The sequence below is a fragment of the Oncorhynchus keta genome, chromosome 1, assembly GCF_023373465.1.
Source record: "Oncorhynchus keta strain PuntledgeMale-10-30-2019 chromosome 1, Oket_V2, whole genome shotgun sequence".
Classification (NCBI taxonomy): Eukaryota; Metazoa; Chordata; class Actinopteri; order Salmoniformes; family Salmonidae; genus Oncorhynchus; species Oncorhynchus keta.
Genome location: NC_068421.1, coordinates 8776392 through 8792769, shown reverse-complemented (window position 1 = coordinate 8792769; position 16378 = coordinate 8776392). Strand labels below are relative to the sequence as shown.

Below are 16378 nucleotides of genomic sequence, written 5' to 3'. Positions count from 1 at the left end.
GCAGAGATGTTACTATGGTCACAGTCAACATTACATAGCAGAGATGTTACTATGGTCACGGTCAACATTACATAGCAGAGATGTTACTATGGTCACAGTCAACATTACATAGCAGAGATGTTACTATGGTCACGGTCAACATTACATAGCAGAGATGTTACTATGGTCACGGTCAACATTACATAGCAGAGATGTTACTATGGTCACGGTCAACATTACATAGCAGAGATGTTACTATGGTCAAGGTCAACATTACATAGCAGAGATGTTACTATGGTCACGGTCAACATTACATAGCAGATGTTACTATGGTCAAGGTCAACATTACATAGCAGAGATGTTACTATGGTCACGGTCAACATTACATAGCAGATGTTACTATGGTCACGGTCAACATTACATAGCAGAGATGTTACTATGGTCAAGGTCAACATTACATAGCAGAGATGTTACTATGGTCACGGTCAGGACAACATTACATAGCAGATGTTACTATGGTCACGGTCAACATTACATAGCAGAGATGTTACTATGGTCAAGGTCAACATTACATAGCAGAGATGTTACTATGGTCACGGTCAACATTACATAGCAGATGTTACTATGGTCAAGGTCAACATTACATAGCAGATATGTTACTATGGTCAAGGTCAACATTACATAGCAGAGATGTTACTATGGTCACGGTCAACATTACATAGCAGAGATGTTACTATGGTCAAGGTCAACATTACATAGCAGAGATGTTACTATGGTCACGGTCAACATTACATAGCAGATGTTACTATGGTCAAGGTCAACATTACATAGCAGAGATGTTACTATGGTCAAGGTCAACATTACATAGCAGAGATGTTACTATGGTCAAGGTCAACATTACATAGCAGAGATGTTACTATGGTCAAGGTCAACATTACATAGCAGAGATGTTACTATGGTCAAGGTCAACATTACATAGCAGAGATGTTACTATGGTCAAGGTGAACATTACATAGCAGAGATGTTACTATGGTCACGGTCAACATTACATAGCAGAGATGTTACTATGGTCACGGTCAGGTCAACATTACATAGCAGAGATGTTACTATGGTCAAGGTCAGGTCAACATTACATAGCAGAGATGTTACTATGGTTACGGTCAGGACAACATTACATAGCAGAGATGTTACTATGGTTACGGTCAGGACAACATTACATAGCAGAGATGTTACTATGGTCACGGTCAGGTCAACATTACATAGCAGAGATGTTACTATGGTCACAGTCAGGTCAACATTACATAGCAGAGATGTTACTATGGTCACGGTCAGGTCAACATTACATAGCAGAGATGTTACTATGGTCACAGTCAGGTCAACATTACATAGCAGAGATGTTACTATGGTCACGGTCAGGTCAACATTACATAGCAGAGATGTTACTATGGTCACAGTCAGGTCAACATTACATAGCAGAGATGTTACTATGGTCACGGTCAGGTCAACATTACATAGCAGAGATGTTATTATGGTCAAGGTCAACATTACATAGCAGAGATGTTACTATGGTTACGGTCAGGTCAACATTACATAGCAGAGATGTTACTATGGTCACGGTCAGGTCAACATTACATAGCAGAGATGTTATTATGGTCAAGGTCAACATTACATAGCAGAGATGTTACTATGGTCACAGTCAGGTCAACATTACATAGCAGAGATGTTACTATGGTTACGGTCAGGACAACATTACATAGCAGAGATGTTACTATGGTCACGGTCAGGTCAACATTACATAGCAGAGATGTTACTATGGTCACAGTCAGGTCAACATTACATAGCAGAGATGTTACTATGGTTACGGTCAGGTCAACATTACATAGCAGAGATGTTACTATGGTCAAGGTCAGGGCAGTGTGAGGGAGATGTCTGATACCTCTTTCTGTGTGTGTGTTTCAGGCAGAGGGAGGCCTCCAAGGCACGGCTGGGGACCCAGGGTCTAAAGGAGACACAGGGGAGAGGGTGAGGCAAAAATTTTCCCCCTAATGTTCTCATTAGAAAACACTGGACTGCTTTAGAAGGAATTTGTTATGAAAGTGTATTCCAACAATGTCTTTTTTCCATTGTGAACAAGACATCTGTTTTGATCAGGAGGGAGACAGGATCTATTTTATAGACCTTGTGTTCAAATACTAAGTCTGCCTCCCAAACGGAGTACACTAATTTTAACCAGGGAGACAGGATCTCTTTTAAAGACATTGTGTTCAAATACTAAGTCTGCCTCCCAAACGGAGTACACTAATTTTAACCAGGGAGACATTTGCGACGCATCCATACGTTAGACCTCACTGATCACAACAGTAAACTTCTCATTCAGCCATAATTAATCAGTGTGTGGCCCTGGTTAGACCTCACTGATCACAACAGTAAACTTCTCATTCAGCCATAATTAATCAACGTGTGGCCCTGGTTAGACCTGATCACAACAGTAAACTTCTCATTCAGCCATGATTAATCAACGTGTGGCCCTGGTTAGACCTCACTGATCACAACAGTAAACTTCTCATTCAGCCATGATTAATCAACGTGTGGCCCTGGTTAGACCTCACTGATCACAACAGTAAACTTCTCATTCAGCCATAATTAATCAGTGTGTGACCCTGGTTAGACCTCACTGATCACAACAGTAAACTTCTCATTCAGCCATAATTAATCAGTGTGTGACCCTGGTTAGACCTCACTGATCACAACAGTAAACTTCTCATTCAGCCATGATTAATCAGTGTGTGACCCTGGTTAGACCTCACTGATCACAACAGTAAACTTCTCATTCAGCCATAATTAATCAGTGTGTGACCCTGGTTAGACCTCACTGATCACAACAGTAAACTTCTCATTCAGCCATAATTAATCAACGTGTGGCCCTGGTTAGACCTCACTGATCACAACAAAGGGGGAGGGTTCTATGATAACATAGGGATATTGTTTTAAGATGTTCATACCAAGAATCATTTATCTATTTTATTTAGAATTTTTTTAAACCCCTTAAGGTGTCAACAACAACAACAAAAAAATTATTGGATGAAACATTTGAATTTGTTAATGCTATTAGCCAATAGAAACACATTGAATAACAGGCCTTACTGCTATTAGCCAATAGAAACACATTGAATAACAGACAGTCCTTACTGCTATTAGCCAATAGAAACACATTGAATAACAGGCCTTACTGCTATTAGCCAATAGAAACACATTGAATAACAGACCTTACTGCTATTAGCCAATAGAAACACATTGAATAACAGGACCTACTGCTATTAGCCAATAGAAACACATTGAATAACAGGCCTTACTGCTATTAGCCAATAGAAACACATTGAATAACAGGCCTTACTGCTATTAGCCAATAGAAACACATTGAATAACAGGACTTACTGCTATTAGCCAATAGAAACACATTGAATAACAGGCCTTACTGCTATTAGCCAATAGAAACACATTGAATAACAGGCCTTACTGCTATTAGCCAATAGAAACACATTGAATAACAGGCCTTACTGCTATTAGCCAATAGAAACACATTGAATAACAGGCCTTACTGCTATTAGCCAATAGAAACACATTGAATAACAGGCCTTACTGCTATTAGCCAATAGAAACACATTGAATAACAGGACCTACTGCTATTAGCCAATAGAAACACATTGAATAACAGGCCTTACTGCTATTAGCCAATAGAAACACATTGAATAACAGGCCTTACTGCTATTAGCCAATAGAAACACATTGAATAACAGGCCTTACTGCTATTAGCCAATAGAAACACATTGAATAACAGGCCTTACTGCTATTAGCCAATAGAAACACATTGAATAACAGGCCTTACTGCTATTAGCCAATAGAAACACATTGAATAACAGGCCTTACTGCTATTAGCCAATAGAAACACATTGAATAACAGGCCTTACTGCTATTAGCCAATAGAAACACATTGAATAACAGGCCTTACTGCTATTAGCCAATAGAAACACATTGAATAACAGGACCTTACTGCTATTAGCCAATAGAAACACATTGAATAACAGGCCTTACTGCTATTAGCCAATAGAAACACATTGAATAACAGACTGCTAGCCTTACTGCTATTAGCCAATAGAAACACATTGAATAACAGGCCCTTACTGCTATTAGCCAATAGAAACACATTGAATAACAGGCCTTACTGCTATTAGCCAATAGAAACACATTGAATAACAGGCCTTACTGCTATTAGCCAATAGAAACACATTGAATAACAGGACTTACTGCTATTAGCCAATAGAAACACATTGAATAACAGACCTTACTGCTATTAGCCAATAGAAACACATTGAATAACAGGCCTTACTGCTATTAGCCAATAGAAACACATTGAATAACAGGCCTTACTGCTATTAGCCAATAGAAACACATTGAATAACAGACAGTCCTTACTGCTATTAGCCAATAGAAACACATTGAATAACAGGCCTTACTGCTATTAGCCAATAGAAACACATTGAATAACAGACAGTCCTTACTGCTATTAGCCAATAGAAACACATTGAATAACAGGACTTACTGCTATTAGCCAATAGAAACACATTGAATAACAGGACTTACTGCTATTAGCCAATAGAAACACATTGAATAACAGACAGTCCTTACTGCTATTAGCCAATAGAAACACATTGAATAACAGGACTTACTGCTATTAGCCAATAGAAACACATTGAATAACAGACAGTCCTTACTGCTATTAGCCAATAGAAACACATTGAATAACAGACAGTCCTTACTGCTATTAGCCAATAGAAACACATTGAATAACAGATAGTCCTTACTGCTATTAGCCAATAGAAACACATTGAATAACAGACAGTCCTTACTGCTATTAGCCAATAGAAACACATTGAATAACAGGCCTTACTGCTATTAGCCAATAGAAACACATTGAATAACAGACAGTCCTTACTGCTATTAGCCAATAGAAACACATTGAATAACAGGCCTTACTGCTATTAGCCAATAGAAACACATTGAATAACAGGCCTTACTGCTATTAGCCAATAGAAACACATTGAATAACAGGCCTTACTGCTATTAGCCAATAGAAACACATTGAATAACAGGACCTACTGCTATTAGCCAATAGAAACACATTGAATAACAGGCCTTACTGCTATTAGCCAATAGAAACACATTGAATAACAGATAGTCCTTACTGCTATTAGCCAATAGAAACACATTGAATAACAGATAGTCCTTACTGCTATTAGCCAATAGAAACACATTGAATAACAGATAGTCCTTACTGCTATTAGCCAATAGAAACACATTGAATAACAGATAGTCCTTACTGCTATTAGCCAATAGAAACACATTGAATAACAGATAGTCCTTACTGCTATTAGCCAATAGAAACACATTGAATAACAGGACCTACTGCTATTAGCCAATAGAAACACATTGAATAACAGGCCTTACTGCTATTAGCCAATAGAAACACATTGAATAACAGGACCTACTGCTATTAGCCAATAGAAACACATTGAATAACAGGCCTTACTGCTATTAGCCAATAGAAACACATTGAATAACAGGACCTACTGCTATTAGCCAATAGAAACACATTGAATAACAGTCCTTACTGCTATTAGCCAATAGAAACACATTGAATAACAGTCCTTACTGCTATTAGCCAATAGAAACACATTGAATAACAGATAGTCCTTACTGCTATTAGCCAATAGAAACACATTGAATAACAGATAGTCCTTACTGCTATTAGCCAATAGAAACACATTGAATAACAGATAGTCCTTACTGCTATTAGCCAATAGAAACACATTGAATAACAGGCCTTACTGCTATTAGCCAATAGAAACACATTGAATAACAGACAGTCCTTACTGCTATTAGCCAATAGAAACACATTGAATAACAGACAGTCCTTACTGCTATTAGCCAATAGAAACACATTGAATAACAGATAGTCCTTACTGCTATTAGCCAATAGAAACACATTGAATAACAGGCCTTACAGTCCATTAATAACAGGCCTGCTATTAGCCCATAGAAACACATTGAATAACAGACAGTCCTTACTGCTATTAGCCAATAGAAACACATTGAATAACAGTCCTTACTGCTATTAGCCAATAGAAACACATTGAATAACAGGCCTTACTGCTATTAGCCAATAGAAACACATTGAATAACAGGCCTTACTGCTATTAGCCAATAGAAACACATTGAATAACAGGCCTTACTGCTATTAGCCAATAGAAACACATTGAATAACAGATTGGAACAAATGGAACAAAATATAGTCAAAAATAAAATCAAAAGGAAGTTTTTTTCTGAAGTGTCTGTCCTATATTGGATATAAATATATTGTATACTTCCTTTCTTTTTTTAAAACTGGTACTTAAGGTCCCTTTAAGATTATTTTTGTGAGTATTGTAGGCATTCTAGCAAAATAGAGAATACCATGGTGTTCGTGAGACTCTCATCTTTCAATAGATTGGTCATAATAGTTTTTAGGCCAATCCGACCGGACAATGCAGATGTTTTCGTGAGAAGACAAAAAAAAATTCATATCATTTTGTGTCTCACGGTCTGACAAACACCGATCTAGCTCCTTCACCATTCAGAGGACGTGGTGGATTGAGATGGAGCCCACGGAGGGGGAAAAACCCAACAGATATCTCTAGCTCCTTCACCATTCAGAGGACGTGGTGGATTGAGATGGAGCCCACGGAGGGGGAAAAACCCAACAGATATCTCTAGCTCCTTCACCATTCAGAGGACGTGGTGGATTGAGATGGAGCCCACGGAGGGGGAAAACCCAACAGATATCTCTAGCTCCTTCACCATTCAGAGGACGTGGTGGATTGAGATGAAGCCCACGTAGGGGGAAAAAACAACAGATATCTCTAGCTCCTTCACCATTCAGAGGGTCGTGGTGGATTGAGATGGAGCCCACGTCAGGGGAAAAGTTCCCAACAGATATCTCTAGCTCCTTCACCATTCAGAGGTAAAGTTCTCATTCAGCCATATTGAATCAAGCCCCCTGGTCCGACCTCACAAATCACAAAAAAGTTCAACAGATATCTCTAGCTCCTTCACCATTCAGAGGACGTGGTGGATTGAGATGAAGCCCACGTAGGGAAAAAACAACAGTAAATCTCTAGCTCCTTCACCATTCAGAGGACAGTAAAGTTCTCATTGAGATGAAGCCCACGTGGGGGAAAAAATCACAACAGATATCTTCAGCCATAGCTCCTTCACCATTCAGAGGACGTGGTGGATTGAGATGAAGCCCACGGAGGGTCCGAAAAAATCAACAGATATCTCTAGCTCCTTCACCATTCAGAGGACGTGGTGGAATGAGATGAAGCCCACGGAGGGGGAAAACCCTGGTCAACAATATCACTAGCTCCTTCAGCCATTCAGAGGACGTGGTGGATTGAGATGGAGCCCACGGAGGGGGAAAAAATCAGCAGATACCTCTAGCTTAAACAGAACAGTTTTGATGAATTAGAATTAATCAGCCCGTGGCCCTGGTCCGTCACAAATCACAACAGTAAAGTTCAGAAATTATAGGTCAACGGTTAATCAGCCCGTGGCCCTGGTCCGACCTCACAAATCACAACAGTAAAGTTCTCATTCAGCCATAATTAATCAGCCCGTGGCCCTGGTCCGACCTCACAAATCACAACAGTAAAGTTCTCATTCAGCCATAATTAATCAGCCCGTGGCCCTGGTCCGACCTCACAAATCACAACAGTAAAGTTCTCATTCAGCCATAATTAATCAGCCCGTGGCCCTGGTCCGACCTCACAAATCACAACAGTAAAGTTCTCATTCAGCCATAATTAATCAGCCCGTGGCCCTGGTCCGACCTCACAAATCACAACAGTAAAGTTCTCATTCAGCCATAATTAATCAGCCCGTGGCCCTGGTCCGACCTCACAAATCACAACAGTAAAGTTCTCATTCAGCCATAATTAATCAGCCCGTGGCCCTGGTCCGACCTCACAAATCACAACAGTAAAGTTCTCATTCAGCCATAATTAATCAGCCCGTGGCCCTGGTCCGACCTCACAAATCACAACAGTAAAGTTCTCATTCAGCCATAATTAATCAGCCCGTGGCCCTGGTCCGACCTCACAAATCACAACAGTAAAGTTCTCATTCAGCCATAATTAATCAGCCCGTGGCCCTGGTCCGACCTCACAAATCACAACAGTAAAGTTCTCATTCAGCCATAATTAATCAGCCCGTGGCCCTGGTCCGACCTCACAAATCACAACAGTAAAGTTCTCATTCAGCCATAATTAATCAGCCCGTGGCCCTGGTCCGACCTCACAAATCACAACAGTAAAGTTCTCATTCAGCCATAATTAATCAGCCCGTGGCCCTGGTCCGACCTCACAAATCACAACAGTAAAGTTCTCATTCAGCCATAATTAATCAGCCCGTGGCCCTGGTCCGACCTCACAAATCACAACAGTAAAGTTCTCATTCAGCCATAATTAATCAGCCCGTGGCCCTGGTCCGACCTCACAAATCACAACAGTAAAGTTCTCATTCAGCCATAATTAATCAGCCCGTGGCCCTGGTCCGACCTCACAAATCACAACAGTAAAGTTCTCATTCAGCCATAATTAATCAGCCCGTGGCCCTGGTCCGACCTCACAAATCACAACAGTAAAGTTCTCATTCAGCCATAATTAATCAGCCCGTGGCCCTGGTCCGACCTCACAAATCACAACAGTAAAGTTCTCATTCAGCCATAATTAATCAGCCCGTGGCCCTGGTCCGACCTCACAAATCACAACAGTAAAGTTCTCATTCAGCCATAATTAATCAGCCCGTGGCCCTGGTCCGACCTCACAAATCACAACAGTAAAGTTCTCATTCAGCCATAATTAATCAGCCCGTGGCCCTGGTCCGACCTCACAAATCACAACAGTAAAGTTCTCATTCAGCCATAATTAATCAGCCCGTGGCCCTGGTCCGACCTCACAAATCACAACAGTAAAGTTCTCATTCAGCCATAATTAATCAGCCCGTGGCCCTGGTCCGACCTCACAAATCACAACAGTAAAGTTCTCATTCAGCCATAATTAATCAGCCCGTGGCCCTGGTCCGACCTCACAAATCACAACAGTAAAGTTCTCATTCAGCCATAATTAATCAGCCCGTGGCCCTGGTCCGACCTCACAAATCACAACAGTAAAGTTCTCATTCAGCCATAATTAATCAGCCCGTGGCCCTGGTCCGACCTCACAAATCACAACAGTAAAGTTCTCATTCAGCCATAATTAATCAGCCCGTGGCCCTGGTCCGACCTCACAAATCACAACAGTAAAGTTCTCATTCAGCCATAATTAATCAGCCCGTGGCCCTGGTCCGACCTCACAAATCACAACAGTAAAGTTCTCATTCAGCCATAATTAATCAGCCCGTGGCCCTGGTCCGACCTCACAAATCACAACAGTAAAGTTCTCATTCAGCCATAATTAATCAGCCCGTGGCCCTGGTCCGACCTCACAAATCACAACAGTAAAGTTCTCATTCAGCCATAATTAATCAGCCCGTGGCCCTGGTCCGACCTCACAAATCACAACAGTAAAGTTCTCATTCAGCCATAATTAATCAGCCCGTGGCCCTGGTCCGACCTCACAAATCACAACAGTAAAGTTCTCATTCAGCCATAATTAATCAGCCCGTGGCCCTGGTCCGACCTCACAAATCACAACAGTAAAGTTCTCATTCAGCCATAATTAATCAGCCCGTGGCCCTGGTCAGACCTCACTGATCGCAACAGTAAAGTTCCAATTCGGCCATGATGTTAAACCTAATCCCCTTCATCTGCTGTTATTAAAGAACAGAAGGGTTAACCCGTACATGACCAGGTAGACCCGTCGGTGAGAACATCAAACAGACCAGTCATTGCGGCCAGCCTCAGTGGTGTGCTGATACTTCCTGTGACACCGCCCTCCAGTTTCTGCTTGCACTGCGAATATGTGATGAGCGATTAGACCGGGATGTTATGAATCTAAAGATGTTTTTTTTGGGGGGTGGGGGGGTGGGGGGGGAGTAGGTCCTCTAATCTGTGTTCTCCTCTCTCTCTCTCTCTCTCTCTCTCTCTCTCTCTCTCTCTCTCTCTCTCTCTCTCTCTCTCTCTCACCAGGGACCTCCAGGATTAACAGGGGAGCATGGTCAGCCTGTGAGTATGGATAGGCTGTTCACACAGGCACGCAAATCAAAACGCCAGGGTTTTTATGTTAGCTTTTGGCTGATTAAAAAAAAAGTCTAATAATGAAAAGTTGATAAATAAAACTGTTGCCGGCCAAAATGACCGGGATTTAAAAAATCCCATTGCAAAATAATGCTTTTTAGTCATTGATGGGAATACCAGTCTATGGAAAGACATTTTCCCATCATGCCTCATCAGTCTATAGGTTAATTCGTATAATTTAGTGGAATTAAATTGGCCTGTGTGTAGTCATCATATATCTTATTTATTCCAACACAACTAGCACAGCACCCAGAGCCTGTTCTGAGAGGGGTTTCTCATGCTGCTCCACGGGCAGGTTGCTGCTGGAGGAAAACAATGGTCTTTTAGAACCCCATTCTTTTAGAACCCCATTCTTTTAGAACCCCATTCTTTTAGAACCCCATTCATTGTGTAACAATTCTAAATGCAAATCGGGTGTTAAAAAAAACAGTTTTGGTGCACGATTAAAAAAAAAGCTGCTATTATTTTTTTTCTCTCAACTGGTAATTGAAGCAGTCCTCCCGTTCACCTTTCACGTTCAGGCAACAGGCTATCAGCCAGTCATCCCACCACTTTACAGTGCGAGCTGGAGGCCGTATGCATTTTGAAAACATACTTAATTGTTTGAAACGTGAATGTTTTATGTCATAATATGAGGCACGTCTTACCTTGCTTCACAGTAGCCTATAGGCAAAACCCAACCATGGAAAACGTGGAGGCAATTATGTTACTAAGAATCCAAAAGGCAACGGGTGAGTTTCAAGTTTGGGGAAACAATTTATCCTATCATTTCTACCATTCTGCGTGCTCGTTGTGATTTTCATATGCGCATTTTCGTGGAAAAGTTGCATTTCAATACATGAGACATGGAAGCCGAAGATAACGGCCTCCCGTAAAGCCGGCGTAGCAGGATTCAATCTTCGTCCTGTATTGACAGTTTTCCTGTTTGATGGTTCGTCTGAGGGCATAGCGGGATTGCTTATAAGCGTCCGGATTAGTGTCCTGCTCCCTGAGAGCGGCAGCTCTACCCTTTAGCTCGGTGAGGATGTTGCCTGTAATCCATGGCTTCTGGTTGGGATACAGGACGTGCAGATGAGGATGTTTAAAGTAGAAATACTGGTGTGCAAAAGAGCAGAAAAACAAAACAAATAAGGGGATGAGGTTGGTAGTTGGTTGGATGGGCTATTTACAGATGGGGCTGTGTACAGCTGCAGCGATCGGTAAGCTGCTCAGACAGCTGATGTGCAGTGATTTTTGCAATTGGTTTTGTAATGATAAGGAATGTGTCAATGTGTTTACAGGGGCAGTCTGGGCAGAAGGGGGAGCCAGGACAGGGTTTACCTGAGGTATGCACTGCATTGTGTATTTATGGTTATTTGTCTCTGTCTGTCTCTCAGAGGGGGGAACTGAGGGAGTGTCTGTCTCTGTGTGTGTCTCAGAGGGGGGAACTGAGGGAGTGTCTGTCTCTGTCTGTCTCTCAGAGGGGAACTGAGGGAGTGTCTGTCTCTGTGTGTCTCTCAGAGGGGGAACTGAGGGAGTGTCTGTCTCTGTCTGTCTCTCAGAGGGGAACTGAGGGAGTGTCTGTCTCTGTCTGTCTCTCAGGGGGAACTGAGGGAGTGTCTGTCTCTGTCTGTCTCTCAGAGGGGGAACTGAGGGAGTGTCTGTCTCTGTCTGTGTCTCAGAGGGGGAACTGAGGGAGTGTCTGTCTCTGTCTGTCTCTCAGGGGGAACTGAGGGAGTGTCTGTCTCTGTCTGTCTCTCAGAGGGGGGAACTGAGGGAGTGTCTGTCTCTGTCTGTGTCTCAGAGGGGGAACTGAGGGAGTGTCTGTCTCTGTCTGTGTCTCAGAGGGGGAACTGAGGGAGTGTCTGTCTCTGTCTGTGTCTCAGAGGGGGGAACTGAGGGAGTGTCTGTCTCTGTCTGTGTCTCAGAGGGGGGAACTGAGGGAGTGTCTGTCTCTGTCTGTGTCTCAGAGGGGGGAACTGAGGGAGTGTCTGTCTCTGTCTGTCTCTCAGAGGGGAACTGAGGGAGTGTCTGTCTCTGTCTGTCTCTCAGAGGGGAACTGAGGGAGTGTCTGTCTCTGTCTGTCTCTCAGAGGGGAACTGAGGGAGTGTCTGTCTCTGTCTGTCTCTCAGAGGGGAACTGAGGGAGTGTCTGTCTCTGTCTGTCTCTGTCTGTTTATCAGAGGGGAACTGAGGGAGTGTCTGTCTCTGTGTGTCTCTCAGGGGGAACTGAGGGAGTGTCTGTCTCTGTGTGTCTCTCTCAGGGGGAACTGAGGGAGTGTCTGTCTCTGTGTGTCTCTCTGGGGGGGAACTGAGGGAGGGTCTGTCTCTGTCTGTCTCTGAGGGAGTGTCTCTGTCTGTCTCTCAGGGGGGAACTGAGGGAGTGTCTGTCTCTGTGTGTCTCTCAGGGGGAACTGAGGGAGTGTCTGTCTCTGTCTGTCTCTGTGTGTCTCTGTCTGTCTCTCAGGGGGAACTGAGGGAGTGTCTGTCTCTGTGTGTCTCTCAGGGGGAACTGAGGGAGTGTCTGTCTCTGTGTGTCTCTCAGGGGGAACTGAGGGAGTGTCTGTCTCTGTGTGTCTCTCAGGGGGGAACTGAGGGAGTGTCTGTCTCTGTGTGTCTCTCAGGGGGGAACTGAGGGAGTGTCTGTCTCTGTCTGTCTCTGTGTGTCTCTCAGGGGGAACTGAGGGAGTGTCTGTCTCTGTCTGTCTCTGTCTCTGAGAGGGGGAACTGAGGGAGTGTCTGTCTCTGTGTGTCTCTCAGAGAGGAACTGAGGGAGTGTCTGTCTCTGTGTGTCTCTGTCTGTTTCTCAGGGGGAGGGAACTGAGGGAGTGTCTGTCTCTGTGTGTCTCTCAGGGGGAACTGAGGGAGTGTCTGTCTCTGTGTGTCTCTCAGGGGGAACTGAGGGAGTGTCTGTCTCTGTGTGTCTCTCAGGGGAACTGAGGGAGTGTCTGTCTCTGTGTGTCTCTCAGGGGGAACTGAGGAACTGAGGGGGAGTGTCTGTCTCTGTCTGTCTCTGTCTGTTTCTCAGAGGGAACTGAGGGAGTGTCTGTCTCTGTGAGGGAGTGTCTCTCAGTCTCTCAGGGGGAACTGAGGGAGTGTCTGTCTCTGTCTGTCTCTGTCTGTTTCTCAGAGAGGGAACTGAGGGAGTGTCTGTCTCTGTTTCTCTCAGGGGAACTGAGGGAGTGTCTGTCTCTGTCTGTCTCTGTGTGTCTCTCAGGGGGAACTGAGGGAGTGTCTGTCTCTGTCTGTCTCTGTGTGTCTCTCAGGGGAACTGAGGGAGTGTCTGTCTCTGTGTGTCTCTCAGGGGGGAACTGAGGGAGTGTCTCTGTGTGTCTCTCAGGGGGAACTGAGGGAGTGTCTCTGTGTGTCTCTCAGGGGGAACTGAGGGAGTGTCTGTCTCTGTCTGTCTCTCAGGGGGAACTGAGGGAGTGTCTCTGTCTGTCTCTCAGGGGGGAACTGAGGGAGTGTCTGTCTCTGTCTGTCTCTGTCTGTTTCTCAGAGAGGGAACTGAGGGAGTGTCTGTCTCTGTGTGTCTCTCAGGGGGAACTGAGGGAGTGTCTGTCTCTGTCTGTCTCTGTGTGTCTCTCAGGGGGAACTGAGGGAGTGTCTGTCTCTGTGTGTCTCTCAGGGGGAACTGAGGGAGTGTCTGTCTCTGTGTGTCTCTCAGGGGGAACTGAGGGAGTGTGTCTCTGTCTGTTTCTCAGGGGGGGGAACTGAGGGAGTGTCTGTCTCTGTCTGTCTCTGTCTGTCTCTGAGGGAGGGGAACTGAGGGAGTGTCTGTCTCTGTGTGTCTCTCAGGAGAGGAACTGAGGGAGTGTCTGTCTCTGTGTGTCTCTGTCTGTTTCTCAGGGGGAACTGAGGGAGTGTCTCTGTCTGTCTCTCAGGGGGAACTGAGGGAGTGTCTGTCTCTGTGTGTCTCTCAGGGGGGAACTGAGGGAGTGTCTCTGTGTGTCTCTCAGGGGGAACTGAGGGAGTGTCTGTCTCTGTCTGTCTCTCAGGGGGAACTGAGGGAGTGTCTGTCTCTGTGTGTCTCTCAGGGGGAACTGAGGGAGTGTCTCTGTGTGTCTCTCAGGGGGACTGAGGGGAACTGAGTGTGTCTCTGTCTGTCTCTCAGGGGGGAACTGAGGGAGTGTCTCTGTCTGTCTCTCAGGGGGGAACTGAGGGAGTGTCTGTCTCTGTCTGTCTCTCAGGGGGAACTGAGGGAATGTCTCTGTCTGTCTCTCAGGGGGAACTGAGGGAGAGTGTCTGTGTGTCTCTGGGGGAACTGAGGGAGTGTCTGTGAGGGAGTCTCTGTGTGTCTCTCAGGGGAACTGAGGGAGTGTCTGTCTCTGTGTGTCTCTGTGTGTCAGTGTCTCTCAGTTCCTCAGGGGAACTGGGGAACTGAGGGAGTGTCTGTCTCTGTGTGTCTCTCAGGGGGAACTGAGGGAGTGTCTCTGTGTGTCTCTCAGGGGGAACTGAGGGAGTGTCTCTGTGTGTCTCTCAGGGGGAACTGAGGGAGTGTCTCTGTGTGTCTCTCAGGGGGAACTGAGGGAGTGTCTGTCTCTGTGTGTCTCTCAGGGGGAACTGAGGGAGTGTCTCTGTGTGTCTCTCAGGGGGAACTGAGGGAGTGTCTCTGTGTGTCTCTCAGGGGGAACTGAGGGAGTGTCTCTGTGTGTCTCTCAGGGGGAACTGAGGGAGTGCAGCAGCTGAGGGAAGCTCTCAAGATCCTGGCAGAGAGAGTTCTGATTCTGGAACACATGATTGGCATCCACGGTAAAGTGGGAGGGGTTTCTGATTCTGGAACACGTGATTGGCATCCACGGTAAAGTGGGATGGGTTTATGATTCTGGAACACATGATTGGCATCCACGGTAAAGTGGGATGGGTTTATGATTCTGGAACACATGATTGGCATCCACGGTAAAGTGGGAGGGGTTTATGATTCTGGAACACGTGATTGGCATCCACGGTAAAGTGGGAGGGGTTTATGATTCTGGAACACGTGATTGGCATCCACGGTAAAGAGGGAGGGGTTTATGATTCTGGAACACATGATTGGCATCCACGGTAAAGTGGGAGGGGTTTATGATTCTGGAACACGTGATTGGCATCCACGGTAAAGTGGGAGGGGTTTATGATTCTGGAACACATGATTGGCATCCACGGTAAAGTGGGATGGGTTTATGATTCTGGAACACGTGATTGGCATCCACGGTAAAGTGGGAGGGCTTTATGATTCTGGAACACGTGATTGGCATCCACGGTAAAGTGGGAGGGATTTATGATTCTGGAACACGTGATTGGCATAATAAATGTATTGATTGGGTCAAGAGGATAGAGTGAGACTCTAATGTTTGTTTTGATGGTTTCTACCATTGTCCTTTTCTGTATGCAGAGAGTCCAGTGGAGTCTGGCTCTGGACTGGAGAGCCAACCAGATTCCTTCTCATTTCCCGCCATGAGGACCAGGAAGGCCGAGTTCACCATCAAGACAGGACGACATCAGCCTCTCCAACTCTCCTCCAATCCTCAAGGAAACAATCTCCCTATAGTGGTCAGACTGAGACGAGGTCTTTTTTAAGACACCGATGAATTTGATTTTCTTTTTTTTTTAGGGGGTAGATCATCTTTAATATTGCAGATAGATTGCACCTTCCATGTATTGTTTTTTATAAATATATATACAGGGCATTTGGAAAGTATTCAGACCACCTCACTTTGTCCACATTTTGTTACGTTACAGCCTTATTCTAAAATTGATTTAAAAAAAAAATGTTTCCCCCTCATTAATCTACACACAATATCTCATAATGACAACGCGAAAACGGGCTTTTAAAAATGTTTGCAAATGTATTACAAATAAAAGCTATCACACAGGAAATAAAATCAATATTATTAAAACTCCTTGCACACAGAACACCCAGCTGGTGATGGTGATACTGTATAACTGAGAAGAACAATCCTTCTACACCAGACTGATAACATTCCCTGCATCCTTCATTCATTTACATCAGTATTCAGACCCTTTACTCAGTACTTTCTTGAAGCACCTTTGGCAGCGATTACAGCCTCCAGTCTTCTTGGGGTATGACACTACAAGCTTGGCACACCTG

At 44.4% G+C, this 16378-nt stretch overlaps 1 protein-coding gene across 2 annotated transcripts in view; it reads left to right on the top strand.

Moving 5' to 3' along the window:
• Positions 1-16048, top strand: part of LOC118394768 (collagen alpha-1(XXVI) chain-like) — a 70496-nt gene extending 54448 nt beyond the window's left edge. For both annotated transcript variants that reach the window (XM_052493484.1, XM_052493440.1), the window contains exons 10-14: positions 1939-2001; positions 10202-10237; positions 11590-11635; positions 14950-15039; positions 15662-16048. In XM_052493484.1, the coding sequence (XP_052349444.1) occupies positions 1939-2001; positions 10202-10237; positions 11590-11635; positions 14950-15039; positions 15662-15846 (420 nt within the window). In that variant the 3' untranslated portion in view covers positions 15847-16048. The remainder of the gene's footprint in view (positions 1-1938; positions 2002-10201; positions 10238-11589; positions 11636-14949; positions 15040-15661) is intronic.
• Positions 16049-16378: the final 330 nt, after the last annotated feature.